At 37.0% G+C, this 19,350-nt stretch overlaps 1 protein-coding gene across 1 annotated transcript in view; it reads right to left on the bottom strand.

The window, feature by feature from the left end:
- npas3 (neuronal PAS domain protein 3) overlaps nt 1-19,350 on the bottom strand; it is a 320,695-nt gene that overhangs the window by 43,041 nt on the left and 258,304 nt on the right. The window contains exon 6 of the mRNA XM_081394441.1: nt 18,481-18,658. Coding sequence (XP_081250567.1) covers nt 18,481-18,658 — 178 coding nt within the window. The remainder of the gene's footprint in view (nt 1-18,480; nt 18,659-19,350) is intronic.

Below are 19,350 nucleotides of genomic sequence, written 5' to 3' on the forward strand. Positions count from 1 at the left end.
ACCACCCGTCAGACATAAACCTCAAACTAGAGAACGGCAGATGACCAACAGCCAAAGACTCCAGGGCTAAAATAAGGCAATCTGCTGATTATGCACAAATCAACTTGAAATGAAATTCTGTATCGAGACTCAGGGCATTATTTACTTGTTTCGACATACTAAATTCACTCAATTATACATTTGTTTGTTCATTCATTTGTGAATTTGTTTGGTTGTTCTTTCTTTCTTGTTTACATTAGCCACAACATGTACACTAAATTAATATTCGATTGAGAAGAGCTGGAATTAATCAAACAAAATGGCAAATTAAAACTAAAAACTGAATTTTGTATCAAGGTTTGGAGGTTGTGAATTAGTTGGGTCAGTAACATTTTTTTTATAAAAATTTTTTTTTTTATAAATTAACAAGGATGCATTAAATTTATCAAAAATTACAGTAAATACATTTATAATGCTACAAAAGAGTATTTATTTCAAATAAATGCTTTCAAATAAAATATTTCTCTTAATCAAAGAATCCTTAAAATAAACAGCACAGCTGTTTTCAACATTGATAATGATAAGAAATGTTTCTTAATTAGCCAATCAGCATATTATATGATTTCTGAAGGATCATGTGACACTGAAGACTGGAGTAATGATGCACCGTTGCATCACATAAATAAAGTACATTAAAAAAAATGAACATACAGTCAGAGAGAAAATCATTTGAATGGTATTTGAATGGTTCTTTCATACCTCCTTCATGTTTCTTAGCTTTTGTTCATTCATTGATTTCTGCATGCATTCATTCTTACATCATATAGAGTAAGTGACTGAACAAGAGTGAGACCGATTCTGAATCATTTCAGATAAACATATAAATACAAATAATATCAACTGATTGATCCTTAGATCCTGAGGTTTTGTGAACAGTTGCTTTGCTTCAGAAACCAAAAGAAGTACACTGATTACAATGTGGTGAAGTAAAAACTACAGAAAAAACTAATGTAACCTGAATAATTTAGTTCAGGCAAGCTCTATATTAGTACTCAATTTAAGCTTGTAGAAATTAAAGTGTAAATATCAATGTTATAAAATTAAGTAAAATCTACTCAACTTACTGGTGTTCTCATCATGCACTGGGGCATGAATAATTAATAACTGTTTTCCAGCTGTATTTACACTGTTTTATCATTGCTTTTGTTGTTAGGTTTAGTAACTTGCTATTTTGCAACATCTGGAGTTCATTTTCTGCTCAAAATGATCCAACGAATGTTACCGTGATTGTGTACCAAGTATTGAGATCTCTGTGTTCATGTGGGTACCATATTACTTCTATTATGTAGATATATTGTCTACATAAGTATTATTTAGTTAGATGTTCTAAGTAAAGCATACACTTTAAAAGCATGGCTTAATTCAGTGTTATAATGTTTGAGTAAAATGTACTCCAAACAGAGTATAGAAATTACTCAACAGACTTTAATGGGTGAGTTAAAGTTACTTATTTTCTTTGTTCATTTTACTTAGTTAAGTAGATTTGACTTAATTCCATAAGTGAAATTTACTTTAAAACTATTTTTTCAGTGTAGGTGACTATATGAAGAGCCTCAAAGTTTTACAGTGCATTATAAAAACTAAACTGAAACATGATTCTTTCTTTCTGGCATCTCGATCTTCTCTTCTTTTCCTTTTAGCAGGGTTTAGTCAACGGCACAAGCAATAGAAACTCTCCATCCTCTTCCCTTCTTTCTCTCTTTCTCCACGCTTTCCTAACGGATCAGAATAGGCTGTAAAATCATGAAAAATGTGCAGTCCTTATGGGGCAGCGCGCGCACACATATATGTCCACCCAGACATTCATCACTCGCCAGGTATTGTCAGTGAAAGTTTAATTGCATAAACACTCCGTTACTGTCCTGTCATATTTCTTGTCTGGATGGATTCTCTCTCTGGGTTCACTATCGCACAAAACTATAATTGAATTGCTAGCGAATCGCACCGGTGCCAAGGGGAGTGCAGCTTTATGAATAGAATTTGTTTTCTATCAGCAAGTCTGACAAATTGTGTCACGAGGAGGCGCGGGGCCGATAATTTCCCTCTGATTATTGGGCAAAGACCTGTTACCTGCTCGCCGCTTATCTCTGCTGTGTTGTAAGGCCCTAATAAACAAACGTTTATATATATATTTATATATTCGAAACTTGGCAATGAAAGCCTTCCACTTCTGCAGAGGGAGTGCTGTCTAAACACCACAGGAAACTGTGAATAAGAGCATTATTTTGTTCCTCCACTCATCTGAGACGTGGACTCTGGGGTCAAGTGGACTGGATAATCTGTGTTCGGAGCAAAAACACTTCATATATGGAGTGATGCACATGGGGTCTTGAAAATAAAAACTTGTAACATATTATGCCTGATTTAAGAATATAGATTGTGTTCTTGCAGTGCATGATGGACTAAAATGATACCCACACTAAAGCTGAATTCTCAGCATCATTACTCCAGTCTTCAGTCATATGATCCTTCAGAAATCATTCTGATATGATGATTTGCTGCTCAAGAAACATTTCTTATTATCAATGTTGAAAACGGTTGTGCTGCTTAATCATTTTGTGGAAACTGAACCTTTTTTCAGGATTCTTTGATGAAGAAAAGTTCAAAAGAACAGCATTTATTGAAATTATAAATTTCTTTACTGATGTTTACTGAAATTTTATCAATTTAATGCATCCTTTCTGAATAAAAGTTTAATATTTCTTAAAAAATCTTACTGACCCCAAAAATTTTAAAAGTAGTGTACATTTGTAACTTTGTTCAATTATTCATGTGTTCATCCAATTGTTTGTTGGTTCATCTTTGTTTCTTTCTTTCTTTTATCCATCCTTTCATCATCCATCCTTTAATCCATCCATCCTTTCACCCACCCAACATCCATCCTTTTATCTATACATATTTTATCTATCCATCCTTTCATCCACCCATCCATCCATCCATCCATCCATCCATCCATCCATCTACCCACCCACCCATCCATCCATCCATCTACCCACCCACCCACCCATCCATCCACCCACCCACCCACCCATCCATCCATCCATCCATCCTAGTGGTGCAACGGATCATCATTGATCCGTGATCCGTTCGGATCAATATCTTCGGTTCGGCACACACGTGATTCGCGGATTGATTTATGAAAAAAAAAAAAAAAAGAAGTTGTGCGCATGTTCAGTCCACACACAGCGTGGTCATGGCGAGCGGAGGAAACGAAAGGAGGAGCTTGAACGCCCCGCGTCAAAATTACCTGTATGGGAGCATTTTGGCTTCCCTGTAACACGCGTCTAATTCGCTTCAAACGCTCGCTTTATCACGCGCGCGGCGCGTCCTATTCGCTTTGGACGCGCGAAAGGATTCAAACTGTTCAAGCATCGAACTAGACGCAAATTTGACGCTCTATTCGCGTTTCGTGTTAACGCAGCAAAATGAACAGGCTGCGATGTCAAGATTGCAATGCGTGCGTGCGTGTGTGTGTGTGTGTGTGTGTGTGTGAGAGAGAGAGCGAGAGAGAGAGGCACGGGCGCGATCAAACAGTGGAAACATGTGGAACAGTCAAACTGTAAACTCTTGTCAAACTGTAACCTAACTGTCACCCAAACACACACACACACACACACACACACACGGTGTTTAAAAGCAAAGATTATCTAATCTTTTGGACATTCATCATATTGCATTGGTTTTCATTTCTTGTCCTCAAACAGAGTAATCTGTTTATTTTGAAGTTACACATTCTACATTGATTAAAAAAGAAAATCAAATGTGTTTTTAATGGTAGTATTATTTTATACAGAAATAAATTATTTATAATTCAGATGAGAATAACGTTAAAGTTTAATTTTAATTTTAAATTCATTCAGGTACAATTACCAAACATATCTAAAGGTCTTTCAAAAGGGTGGCAGTCTTTCATTATCAACTGTTGTTGTGGACTATATACTGGAGAAGTATTTGTTCTCCATTTGAGTGAGATGTTTTTATGTGGCTAATTGAGCAAAGTGCTTCCATATATTTTATTATTAGTAGTATTAGTTCAAGATTAAAATAAAAATGTCGGATTGATTTCGGTATCGGCAAGTAGCCAAAGCTGCGGCATCGGAATCTTATCGGAAGTGAAAAAGTGGTATCGGGACATCGGTGGAAACCTTTTTACAGTCTATGGTGGAAATACATCAAGCATGGCCACGTTACGTCATCCCGTCGCGCACCCACTGTTGATTTTATATATTTTTATTTAATATTTTAAGTGTTAATAAACAAAAAGACAAAACTTATGTTTATTTGTCTTGTCTTGTCTTTTTTTTTTTTTTTGCTGATCCGAAAAATGATCCGATCCGTGACTCTGATCCGAGAAACGATCCGAACCGTGAGTTTTTTGATCCGTTGCACCCCTAATCCATCCTATAGTTAGTTAGTGAACTTTATTTACAAAATGTTTTTCCATTTGAGGAAATGTTCCCAAATTGAGGTTGTGTCTCATTTAGTTCACTTCTCTGGATAATTCCATATGAAAATGGGAAACAACAACAATAAAAATATAGCAATTACTATTAATATTTGCCTGTACAGCAAAAGTAAACAAATATGTGTTTATGGAGCTGTTGTGTAGCTTTTAGCACATATTCTCCAGATGATGCAAGCTCAAGTCTCTTCACTACATTACTAATCTAATAAGAGAATAAAAGTCGAATGTAAACCTATGTGTGCTTTTGCTCCTTCAAAAACATTTAGAGCAAAAACCCACCGTAGCCTGAGAAACAAATCTGAACGGTCCGAAACAAGAACTTCAGCCCACAAACCAAACACACAAGCCTGATGATGTAGTACAAACAACAAAATCCATAAAACACATAAAACAAAAGATGATCTCGGGGTTCAGTCCTAACTGCCCTCTCATCCTGTAGGAGCCAAGCTCAAATTGGGCTTTTCCTGTGTGAAAGCGCCAAGCAGCTTTACGGAAAGACTTTCCCACCGCGCGACTCGCCGCGCACCCACTGCCTGGGAACGGAGGCGTAATGCTCGCCGCCTACTCCTCTCGCCTGATAAAAAGCCCTTTCTGACAACCTTATCAGCCAAATAAGCTTAAATAAAACTGGCTTCTAATAGTCTGGAGACCGCTTGATCCCGCCTTTGTCTTTCAAAGCTCCGAAGCCTTCCTCCTCCAGTGATCTTGCGCTTTCCTCGTGACAGAATCTCAATCTTTTAGGCCGGCTAAGCTGTCATTAGTTTCTTTGTTCCTCTCGCAGGATTGTTTTGCATGTTTCTGTATGGTTTGATACTGAAAGGCTTATGATGGCTGAAGCACTATAGACATTTGAAAAGCTTGATAATGCCCTTTAATAATAGCTGAGATGAGAGGCATAAGCATGTGACTCTTCTGTCCTCAGTGCCGTCACTGAGAATAAAAGACTCTCAGAACGCACACGTACGGCAAAAGCGAAAGATGATGCCGTGAACTCAATTCATTAAAACTAGGGCTGATGATTGATTAATTGCATGATATACCAATTGATACATCACATATATATTTCCCTCGAATGAAGATAATTGAAAGACATTACATGATGTGACGATGAAGCACTGAATAGACATTACAAAAAGAGGCTTTAGAAATCAATATATTGTTTCAGTCCCTTGTGCAAAAGTGGCATATTTACAAGATTCCATGTCAAGTTAATTTTGAATGTCTGAACATTACAATGTTTGTTTTAAACACGAGTTAAAGGGATAGTTCACCCAAAAATGTCATAATTGTGGTAATTTCTGTCATCATTTACTCACACATAAGTTGTTCCCAAACCTGTATGAGTTTCTTTCTTCTGCTGAACCCAAATTAAGTTATTTTCAAGAATGTTGGTAACCAAAGTTGATGGACCCCATTGACTTCCATAGTATTTCTGTCCTACTATGGAAGTCAATGGCTACCGTCAACTTTTTGATTACCAACATTCTTCAAAACATCTTCTTTTGCGTTTAACAGAATAAAGAAACTCACACAGGTTTGGAACAACATGAGGGAGAGTATATACATGATGAATTTTATTTTTGGGTGAACTGTCCCTTTAAATTTTCAGATCTAGTTAAAGTGAAAACATAAAAATGTGCACAATCCAGAGCAAATCAAATAAACTAAACTATATATAAGTCCATTAAAAGACTTGAGATGACTAATTTTCACGTTCCTATAATATGTTTTGAAAATAAGCATGAAAGGCACTTTGGACTAAAGAAGAAATATGAAGAATTATGTTGTTTGATGTCATTTCTCACTTAATATGACATCTAAAAACCTTTAAAAACTAATACAATAAAAAGAAAACAGGTAGCTAAAGTCCCATATTTTTTTAAACAGAGCTTTTTGTTGTAACAAAACATTTCCCTCACCTTCATGCATCACTTTCATCTGTAGAACAGAAATTAGTTTTGAAGAATGTTCAATCTGATCAAAAAGGACAGTATTCAAAGTCTTCGAAAGTTATATGATAAATCCCCATTTGCTTTCATTGCATGGAAAAGAACAGCTTGGACATTCTGCTATGAACAAACTTCATTTGTGTTCCACTGAAAAAAGAATGTGCATTTTTCCACTTACCTTTAAGTGAGTTTTTAAACAAGAGCAAAGGACGAATAAAGATCAACACACTTCATCTGAGCTTTTCCTCCACATAAAGACCGCCCAGGATTGATGGGCATTTCTAAATCAAGTTATGTTCTAGCAAGAGTCTTAATTTAAGGCTAAACTTAGGGCTTGGTATAAATGAACACATCAGATGATTAAAAACATTTGTCTTAGCAAGCAGGCCAGTCCCTTATTTATGTTGGCTAGTTCATCACGACGCCCAGCTCGGAGCTTTTGACAGTGAATCTATCTGATGAAGCGATAGGCACTTTCATAATTACGGAGTAAGTTATGACGTTTTCCCTCAAGCACGCGAAATTAACAAGCATTAGGTCTTTTACTTACAACTAGCAGGATCGTTACGGCACCAGTGCTGTAAAAGCTACAGAGCTGCCTACAAGTGCACAACACTAACATGCTCATGTGTTTACATGCATGCCAACTACATGTACAGCATGACAAAGGCAATGTGCATCGTCTTGGCCGAGGCAAAAATGCCACCAAAAGAGACAAACAAAAATTCAAATGTAGAGGCAAAAGAATCCCTGCATTGCATTTTTTGACATTCCATTCCATTCCATTCCATTCCATTCTATTCTATTCTATTCTATTCTATTCTATGTCTAGAACAGTCAATAAATATTATATTTGACCAAATGTGATGTCCGGCTTAGGGAAATTGGCGTCTTCATTCTTTTATTTAAATATTATAAAAAATATTTGCGCAATATTGTGTAGTTGCGTAGTTGTGCGCAAGTTGTTCATATTGTTGAACAACTTACGTAGTTGGATAGAAGAATAGAATAGAATGTTAATCATATTTTAAATATGATTAACATGACTTACAAAAAGCTGACAGAAAAAAAATACATTGACTTACCACAATCAGTTATTAATATTTTGTTGGTTCTCTCTTGTTTTTGCCTGTGTTTATAATTTCTTTGTATGACAGCTTGGCCAAAAATTGTTTCATTGCAAATTGCGTAGTTGTGCTTTATTTGTGATAATGCAATGAAACAATTTTTGGCCAAGCTTTTTGTAAGTCATGTTAATCGTATTTAAAATATTTAAAAATATATAAAATATTTTTCTCATATTTTGATGGTTTAATCAAACTTGGGTCATTGAAAACAACTATCCCTCCAGACATCACTTTTGCCCACTACTGTACTCTAGTAATGAATTTATTGTGTTAAAAAAACAACTTATTTTTATTAATTTATTTATTATTAAAATGATTTCAAAACATCAAGTTTTTTTTTAAATCAAGAGATTAAAAATGAATTATACATTAATTGAATGTACTGTAAAAGTCGGGACTGTTTATTAAATAGACTATAAAGTGGATAATGAATATAAAAGAAAATCACTGTATTATTGATTGCACTCCAGACAGAATCAGAATCACTCACACTGCGCCACAGATCTGACCGTCTACACACCGACAGATTTGTTTATAATGACCTAACAAACAAACATAGATTTCTTCATATTATGTCATTATCTTGACAAAAAAAGACTGTGTGTGTGTGTGTGTGTGTGTGTGTGTGTGTTTCATATGTCTGTGACTCATCCTGTGGGATTCCCATGAGTAAGACAACAGTAAGACACATTGGACAGAGCTCAACACATCATCTCCTCCTGTTCATCTCCACAGCGGCTATGGCAAAAGAAATCCCCATCTGCCATCTGTGATTGGAGACCGCCACTGGAAAAATCTCGGAATCTGCGTCCCAGTCATGTCTCGCGTAATAGACGCTACTGGAAAACAAATCCTCACAGTAGCCACCTGCACTGCCGTTAGTATTTACAGCTGAGACCAAGAGACAACCTGAGCGTCTGATTTGGCCTGATTCGCTCTATAGATAAGACGACAAAACATCACAGCAGACACTCGTGTTTGTTTTAATTAAATGCACTCCTTCACTGACAGAAACGCAGATGGACAAAAGAATCGGATTTGCATTCTTAATCAAAACGAGGCGTGCCACAGAATAAACAGATCTGACGCTTTGCGGGAAAACAAACTCAAGCTGTGGCCGTGCTTTAATTGTCAGAAAACGCATCTATAGTATAGCCGAAATCCTGAAACTTATTCTTCCACTCTGTGTTCATTACAGCAGGCCGGTTCGTGTATCTGCAGACATGTGCTTCTGGCCAGACGGGACGCTCTGGCGGGGCAGTATTAAACGTGTAAGCGTAAGATCTCTGAGCTCCTGCGGCTCTACACAGTCACAGATCAGTCACGAGCAGCTTCGGTTAAACACTAGCTCTGTTCTAAACCCTAGGAGCTTCACTACTGTCTACATAGGCAGCCTTTTCCTAAAGAAACGCACAAGAGGGTTATCTACAGCCTTAAACACTATTCGGATATGCAGATGTGAATTCCATTGTACAAACTTTATTGTGAACAAAACTGTAAAACAAATGATTGTGTCACGCTGTTAGTCAACCTCAAGGGGGCGATAGAGTTTCCTTCATATCAGAGCTAATTCTAACATCTTACTACACAAAACAGGATCACATATGTTATAAGTTAATGCAAATGCAATATATAACATGAACTAACAGAGCTTGAAGTTGTTAAAATACTATTAATGTATTATGAAATACTTTTATTTAGCAAACCTATAATTAACAATGAACATTTTTATTTTTATAAATTGACATAAACCTAAATGCAAGATTTGTAAGACTTTTTTTCTCGTATGCTCACCAAGGCTGCATTAGTGAGATGAAATTTTATTAAAATTTAAAATAAAGGTTTTCTAAAATGTAATTTATTCCTGTGATCAAAGCTGTATTTTCAGCATCATTACTCCAGTCTTCAGTGTCACATGATCCTTCAGAAATCACTCTGATATGCTGATTTTCTTATTAATCTTATTATTATCACTGCATTTCTTAAAAAACAAAAACAAAAAAAAACATCTGATCCCAAACTTTGGAACGCTAGTGTACATGAACAAATTTGGTAAGAAAATTAGTTTTGATTTGACATGCCATTCCATTCTATTCACATGCAAAAACAAGAGAGAACCAAAAATATAAATAACTGATTGTGCGAAGTCAATGTATGCTTTTTTTCTGTCAGCTTTTTGTTTTTCTGTTAGTTTTTTGTAACTAATAAATAATACTAATAACTAATAATAACGCATAAATGAATGTTATCATATTGACATGTATTGTAAAGTATTACCAATAATTTAATAAATGCAGAAAACAGTTCAATAACATTTAACAGTGAATCATGCACAATAAGAACATAAAAAACTCTAATGAACTTAAATTCACATTTGTCACATGATAAAGGACACAAATTAGCGCGCACACAAACACGCGTTGTGTTTTCATGTTTTAAGGGGACTTTCTATAGTCGTAATGGTTCCTAAACTGTACTGTACAAACACCGAAACGCAACATTCACAGAAAGCTTTCTGCATGTTTAGACTTTCAAAAAACATCACTTAATATGCTTTATAAGCTGTTTTCTTTGTGGGTTTCCCAGGCCCACATGACCACACACACACACACACACACACACACACACACACACACACACACACACACACACACACACCTATTGCCTCTCCGAAGGGTGAAGTATTGGAGCTCTGGAAGTGAGATGAATTGAAGAAATGTCATATGGGTTCAAACGTGACCCCATTGGCTGGGTCAGCCTGAATAAAATCAATATGTTTGAGCCGCAGACCTCAGGAACTTCAGATTTCAATTAAAACTCCTCCAATAGTTTTGGTCATGTGATCACTCCTGACTCCATTGATATCCTATTTTCCACGAACCCAAGTGTTTGTGTGACTACGTGGACCATATTTTAACAGGTCTAGCATCATTTGTTTGCAAATGCCACTATATATTTTTTGATATTGCGATGACATTCATATACTTCTAAGAGAAGCATAAGTTTCCAAATACACATTGCATGAAGAATCCAAATGCCATAATAGTGTACACTACCTCCCCCAACACATACAAAATCTAAACTACACTAGTATCTAAAACTGTGTGTGAAACGGATGAGCAACACAACTCTTCACAGGTGTGTTAGGCTAATGCGTGCCGTCCGTGAGCGCTAATCCCATTATTTGTATTCTGAGCCAGTGCTAACTGCTTGTGTGACCCCAACTCTTCTCAAGGACGCTTCTCTATACGTGCCAAACACCTATGACAGAGCGGGATTCACCTGGGAGGATTCTGGGTAATGCAGACCACAGAATCCCCTGATGACCCAGACAGTGGACAGCAGCCGTTGAGGTCAGCGACCTCGGCTAGATGCCTCTGGTGTCCTGAGAGCCCCGCGGATGAATGAAACTCAACACATTTCACTGCAGAAAAATAATCATTATATAACTACGGTCTTATACGTATGGGTAAGTAGAACTAGAAAAATGTAAATCTACAAAATATTGCATTATTTTTGGAAAACATTTTGCCCTTTGATGCCATTTTGAAACCTGTGCAAAACTGACCATAGAGAACCTTCAAATACAGATCAAAGACTATTTTATGCAGTAAATATTTTAAATGTCAAGAAACTAACTCTTTCCCTGCCAACATTGCCAGCCATCACTAGCATTTTTTATCATTTTCACAAAATTTCATGGCCCCCAGGTTATTATTTTATTTTATATCTGAACATGAAATATATATAAAAAAGAACAGAGCCTCTGCTTTCAAACAACCCCGTCACCGTTTTCACAGATTCACGTTTTTTTTTTTAAGTTTACAAGGAGATGATAACGGTATCGCTTTCAAAACCCATTTTCAAAAATGTGCACTTTGAAACCTACTTCAAAGTTTGCGTTCTCAGGCCACCAAAACGCCGTTGTCATGTAAATGAACGGCCAAAATGCATAAAAAGTTTTCTGTTTTGAGTTGAAAACGGAGTCGAATAAACACCGAAGTTCATAATTAATGATTTTACAACAGAAATGAATCCAACGCATTCTCATCCTAGGGCGTCATATACTGACGCTTTTGACATTTCGTCGACATCGAACGCACATGGCACCCTTTAACGTCAAATGAGACGCAGATAGCTTTGTTCGGTTATGGGTAGGTTTAGGTCTGGTGTAGGTTTAGGGTTAGACCGCTAGGAGGCGCCTTCTGGCCCATTTCTATCTGCGTCTCATATTGACGCTAAAGGGTGCCATGTGCGTTCGATGTAGACGAAATGTCAAAAGCGTCAGTATGTGACGCCTTGGGATGAGAATGGGCTGAATGAATCCATTAAAAAATGATTTTCTTCTAGCTGCTGTACAGCCAAAAAAAATGTGTTGCATTAATTTCTGATAATCACTGTAAAGCTGCTTTGAAACAATCTGTATTGTAAAAAGCCATATATAAATGAAGGTGACTTGACTTGTAAGGGTGCAAAGTTAAAACTAGTAAAAAAAAAAGCTTTATGGCCAGCAAATTGTTATTCTTATTACTAAAATAGCAAATGGTAAATTATCTCAATTAACCGCCATTGACTGGAGTGGAGCCTCTTCCTTTTACCTGACAGCTCTTTTCAGAACACAAGCCTCATCTGACAGCGTTTCTGTGTGAATATGTGTTTGTGTACAGTACAGAGTGTGTGTATGCATCAAAGACAGCTGTGCATGTGAATGTGTGCGTATGTGCTGGAGGTTTTACTCTGGTCTGACAGGGCTAGATTCAGAGGCCTTGTGGAAAAGAGCTCTATTTGCATTTCAAATGTCACCCGCAGCAGCAGACACCTGTTAAAGGCTAGAGGAGAATCCACACAAATCAAAGGTCTGACCCTGCGGGAGAGTCCAGATCACCCTGCCCACAGAAGACACCCTGAGCCCTGCGCTGGGACCACACGCTCCTCAGTCCATCATCCTCACATGCAGCGCTGCCAAAGGTTAATTCTGATGTTCTTTCCTTTATTTATAGTATCTGATTCGTTTTATCAATGTTTAATGCCACATCTCCTGTTTCAGGGATGTACTGTATGTTGGCATACATTATACCGGTCATCATGTGTCCACTAAAATGGGGGTGAAATCAAAATATAAATGTATTTATTTGCCAAATAAATTAATTTAATAAATTAAATGATTATGAAATGCTAAATTCCAGATTTAAATTACGATAAGCTGCATTCAAAGATGTAGAGTAACATCTATCTATCTATCTATCTATCTATCTATCTATCTATCTATCTATCTATCTATCTATCTATCTATCTATCTATCTATCTATCTATCTATCTATCTATCTATCTATCTATCTATCTATCTATCTATCTATCTATCTATCTATCTATTTAAATTATTATGTTCAGGTATGATTGAGATTCTTACCGTTTTTGTGTTTAGGAAAACAGTTATTTTTATAAAATTATATAATCTACTACGACTGCTACTAATAATCAAAATAAATAAAAAACACGATCATGAAGACTTTTTGAAATATGAAGTGAAGACTACACACCTACAATTTAAAAGGTATTTTCTAACGTTAGCCATTAGATGAACGGAAAATATGTCAAAGAATGCTGAATGAATCGCTCCTTTAAAAGGAATGATTAGGTTAAAGAAACTGTAAGTAAAAGCAGTGCGCGGGTGATGTGCTCTCTTATTTGTTTCCAAATTCATCTCATTGCAAATGAAGCTTGAATCGTTTTCTTTTATTAACGCACAAACGGGAGGCTTCTTTTCATGCTCATCAAAAGCCTCTTGTTGACAAACAGCAGGATTACGATCTTCAAGAAAAATACCGCCATGTTTACCGCTTTATTGCCGGCGTGTCATGCCCTTGAGAGAGAGAGATGGAGCCAGTGATGAAGGAAAACACGCTCTCGCCTCTGCACTGCCAGATATTTAAAATAGGCTGTTGATAACACAATTTACTCTGCAGGTTGAGCAGATGAAAAAAGTGACATTCATAGGCAAAAATAGGAGGGAAAGAATTAGTGTAGAGGCAGGACACACGAACATATGAGAGAGATGAGAGGAGGTGAAACGCTTGACTCCACATTAAACAGCTCAACCTGCCATACGTTCAGAGAGAAAGAAAAAGAGAACAAGAGGGAGATTATGTGTCCAAAGGAGGACTATAAAACCTGGAGAAAGAACTATTAGCATTCCCATTCATCTCAATGACAGTGGCTTGGCTGGCACATCAAAGACAGAGGACAGGGAAATGTAAAAGTTGTAATAGTAAGAAAACTTCCAGCGATATCTCTCTTGACCCGTTGGGCACATTTGAAAAAAAGACGAAAAAAAGTGTTGCGCTCCCCTAAGAACCTTTGCTTTCTCTTGCAAAACACTGGTGTTTTCTCGCAAAAGTGTTGCGTTCCTCAAGAATCTTTGTTCGCTTACAAATAGTGTAAATTTCGTTAACGAAAACTGTGACGAGAAATGTTCGTCAACGAACTTTATGCCCATGACTGAGACAAGATGACACCAAGGTCATTAAATGTTAGCTGTGACTATATCAACATGAAATAGCATTGATGAAAAAAGACAAGACTAAAATTTTACCAAACTTTACCAAACCATTTTTTGGAAAAAAGAGAAGACAAAGTATCACATACTGCTATACAGGCATCTATGAGCGTTCATGCTTGCGGTTGCCAGATGTCAAGAGTTTAAATCCCCATGCAATCAGAGCTTTTCTGTTAATTTTCTACCCGGTGTTTTACTTAAAGGTCCCGTTCTTCGTGATCCCATGTTTCAAACTTTAGTTAGTGTGTAATGTTGTTGTTAGAGTATAAATAATATCTGTAAAATTATAAAGCTCAAAGTTCAATGCCAAGCGAGATATTTTATTTAACAGAAGTCGCCTACATCAAATGGCCCGTTTGGACTACATCCCTCTACTTCCTTCTTTAATGACGTCACTAGAACAGTTTTTTGACTAACCTCCGCCCACAGGAATGCTCCCTCAACTCTACCGAAATTCGTTTATGTACTTGCGCACTTCTTATAACTTACTGTGTTTACTCAGCTCTTACGGTGATTTTCTGAAGTAAAACTGACGCTTCATCTTTTGTGTTATGTACAATAAACTTTATTAAACTCATCAGTATATGTTTGATCATCATTCGGACCTGGTCCGAAACAGCAGACTTGTAGGCTATTAATAATGGATACATACAAGCAGATGACAAATACGTTATAATAACCGTAATTAAACTACTAAACTATACCTGTTCCATCTCCATACAGCACTCTGACTCTGTAGGCATTATTGTCCGACTCGAAATGAACACCGTTACTGAGAGTTTCTGATATTATCATCATTCCGTGAGATGAAATTGTCCTGAGAGACTGAGCGTGAGCTCATGAAGCTCCGCCCCCTGGGTCGTCCAGCAGCAGCTCATTTGCATTTAAAGGGCACACACTAAAACAGCACGTTTTTCTGAGCCCCAAAAAAATGACAATTTATACATGCTGTAAAAAATGATCTGTTTGGTATTTTGAGCTGAAACTTTACATACACACTCTGGGGACATCAGAGACTTATTTTACATCTTGTGAAAAGGGGAATAATACGGGACCTTTAATCTTTGCAATCTGGCAACCGTGCGCACACACTCTTTCTACACTGCAGAAGAAGCGCGGATGATCTGAAAACACAGATAACATGACAAACAAGTAAGCTGGAGTTTAACGATCTCCATTAAGATATTCTGCTTAAATGAAAATGTCATTCAGTCAATCCGTGTTCTGTCACGAGCCGCTTGCGCTGTTTTGGGGAGACTAAATCTGTGATCAAAGCTTCTCAGTGATGAACTGTAATAAATCCAAACATGAATCTCACATTTGTTGTTTGTGATTGTGGTTGCTGAATTTGCTGTTGTTTTAATAAAAAAAAATTAATTTGGAATTACTGGAATTACTATTAGGAATTTCACTGTTTTAATTTTTGAGAGAAGTTTCTTGTTTTACCAGTTTTCATAATGAAAAGAGTGTGTATTTGTATTATAAACAGCCTATAATAAATCAGGAAACTAAGTGAGGTAAAATAAACCATGACTTTCTCTTGATTTGTGCATATATGTATCTGATAAATGTAAAATAAATTGAGCAAATGACAGCAATCATTGCGATTATAATCGTGAGTCAAATAGTTGTTATAATCGGTTTAACCATTATGCAGCATGATGAAAATGTAACTAAGTTTTCATTGACTAAAACTAGACTAAAATGCCCAGACATTTTTAGTTGACTAAAACTTGTTTAAACAGCACAAGGTTGGCTAAATATGACATTTTAAACAGGACTAAGACAATAGCTGACCAAATGAACACTACTTGCGAAACACTGGCGTTCTCTTTCAAAACTATTGCTAATGCACTATAACTAATGCAAATACACTGAAATATAGGCTGTGTCCGAAAACTGACAAATGCTGCCTTCGGAGGACGCATTTCAAGGTCGGAAGGCATCAAGACACGTCCGAACGCAATGTTAGTTTCACTTCCTGTCTCCTGATATATCTTCATTTGATCGATTTTTGAAGGCAGCATATATGTATCCTTCACTGACTTTGATATCCCACAATCCTGTGCTTTCCATTCTGTGACAGTTGAGCTAAAGATGGCGTCTGAAAGTTGCGGCTGGTCGTCAGTTTGTGTGTAACTGTACATTTTTGATAAACGTCTTCCACTTATGTCATTTCTAGTGAGAAATTACTATTGTAGTCATTAAATATTCACTTCATCTTCGTCGAAGCTCGCTCTACTTTCCTGTTGATCTTTAAACCCATACGCTGCCTCAGAAGTCTGTCTGAAATCAGTTTTGTGAGGAACCTTCTCGCGCAAATGCTGCCCGCAAAGTCATTGCCTGATATGGCAGTGAGGCAAACAAGTTTTCGGAGGCAGCCATAGTTTTTCTTCCAACCTCATATTATTTACACCACTAAAGTTTTGCGAACGGATGCAAAAGTTTTTCGGGGGAATGCAAAAGCAGTGAAATTCCTCTCGTCTCCTTTTTTTTTAATCAGCATGTCCTTTTAGGGGATCCGTACAATGCAACAAAATGAAAGTAAATGAAAGCGGTCTATACTAACAAGCTTACAATTTAGACAACGTCATTGATTGAATGACTTTAATCCATGCTGCCCGACTGGTTGTAAAACGCACTTTTTTGTCCTTAAAAATAAGCCCCACAAACTTGTTGTACAGAATGTGTCTCCGGTCCTCATCATTTATAAATGAAGCTCTGGTGTTTGAAGACAGACCGCGGTGCCCTTTATCTGATTGTAAAGCACATCTTTAATGATTCTGTGTACACAAAAATAAATCTCAGCGTCAGACCAAACGCCTAACCATTAAAGACCCTTTCGCTCACTCCCGCCAAGAAATTAACACTCAAATACACACACACTTTGAGTCTGCCAGAGTGAAATTTCTGCCTGGCTAGAAAAAAGAAAAAGAAAACGCCACGAAAAGGACAAAACCACAAATGTGGAACTTCAATTAATTTAAAGCTCCAATCAGCAAAGAATAAATCCTTGGCAGATCTAATTACTGAAGCTCTCGGAAGACCCGGGCCGACCAGCCAATCTCCCTCATGTTTGAACAGCTTGATGAACTCGGGGACTGATGGATATCAAGTCATTTTGTTTAATTTATAAATGGATTTTCCCCTAATACTTAAATTATCATCAGTACAACACAATGAAAATGGGAACATTTGGAAGGCAAAGTCTATAAGAGGCCTGAAAGGAATTCCAATGAGGAATGTCACCTCTTTTCATTCCTGCTATACAATTCGTCTAATTAAATTCGGGAGCAGGGTAAGCCTGTGTTACAGTGCTGCCGTCACACGGGCCGCCCCTGGAGAGTTCGGGCCGAGCGGAAGACACTCATCTGGCATATCATGTCACACATGGCATTAACACACACTTTTGGCATCCAAAGGGCCACTCACTGCTTGGTGCAACACATAGTAGATGTACTAAAAACTTCAGAAAGCAACATGGTTTTGAGTATACTGTAAATAAATAAACAAACAAACTAAAAAAAGTATGAATCTGGAGCTTCAAGATCATTGGATAAAAACATTTGAAACATAACTCGAAGCAACTGTGTGTAGATTAATTGATTTTTAAAGAATATTTATTTACTTTAATTTATATTAAAGCTGAAAATATGACTTAAATAATTTTGGAACCAATCAGAAGCAAGTATTCAAGAATCCAGTATTCCAGAGATCCATGCATTAATAAAATAAAATAAAATCGAAGGATCCGTTTACACGACACCATTTTCAACTAAAAACTGAAAACTTTTTATGCGTTTTGGCCGTTCATATACACCACGATGGCGTTTTGGTGGCCTGAAAACGCAAACTTTTGAAAATGGGTTTCATAGTGCAAATTTTAGAAAATTATACCATTATCGTCTCTGTGTAAAACTACAAAAATGTGGATTTGTGGAAATAGTAACGTCATACGTACGTATTATAGTCTATAGGTGCATAGTGTTTCTTTACAAAGTGACATCGCCAACTACTGGCCTGGCATGAATAAATACAGCGTTTTTAGTTGTTTTCACGGATCCGTGTGGACGGGGATCATTTTGACAACGTTGTCGTCTGCATGCGAAAGACGTTTACGTTTATAGTACATTGTTGTCATGTAAACGTACCCTCAAAGTGCAACAACAGAAATGTATCAATAATCCAAGTATTCATAATTCATTTGTTAATAAAATTAAACTAAAATAAAAAAATAAAAAAAGTTAACTAAAAATAAAATAAAATAAAACGCAAAAACAAACTAGGCAGATTACTACATAAAAGACACAAGTCTATGATGTTTAACTTTTAACATGATCTTACCTGGCTCAGGTGTCTCAGAGTGAGAGGAAGAGGAGGCAGAGCTGGCCCCGTCCTCGGCCCCGCCGCCCTGAGAGAGGAGCCCTCTTCCCGGAGGAAGCTTCATCCCCAACTGCTCCGCCATCTCCACGTGATCGCCCGGGTGAACGTAGTCAAACACGCTGCTGCCCGTCAGTTCCACCTGCAACAACACCAGCGGGACGCCTGTATCAGTTATCTGGGTTAAAACCAACATCAAACTAACTTGCTATTGTTAAAGGAGAACTCCGGTCAATTTTAACATTGAGATAATTTTTTTGTAAATTTGGAGTGCTGTGTGTCAATACAGAGAACAACGACAAAAATCGGTGTTGCCTACACCATGTTATCCTCTTTTTAAAATTTGCACCCTGTTGACTTCAATGGGGCAAGTTTTAAACCTGCTTTTAGCCTCTTAACATCCTTGATGTGTCATTACAAGTGCACAGCCAATGTGAGTGATTCCTTCAGAGTGAACACGAGTGAATCTGACTGCAGTAGATGTGAAAGATATGTATAAAAATGATGTTATTTCAGCCAGCGCACATACCTGTATTTTCTTCCTGTTTTCGGTCGAAGCCCATAGTAATCGATTGTCGAGTTCACACGCATAGGTTTAGTTACCTATGATCACGCGCGTGAACTCGACAATTTAAAAAGAGGATAACACGGTGTAGGCAACACCGATTTTTGTCATTGTTCTCTGTATTGACAGCACTCCAAATTTACAAAAAAAATGAGCTCAATGTTAAAATTGACCGGAGTTCTCCTTTAACTAAAACCAAAAACTGTTAATCGTTTTCATAAACTGAAAAAAAGGCATAAAATATAAATATTAGATGAAAAACTTAAAAC

This window comes from Scardinius erythrophthalmus, assembly GCF_964197995.2.
Source record: "Scardinius erythrophthalmus genome assembly, chromosome: 19".
Taxonomy (NCBI): Eukaryota; Metazoa; Chordata; class Actinopteri; order Cypriniformes; family Leuciscidae; genus Scardinius; species Scardinius erythrophthalmus.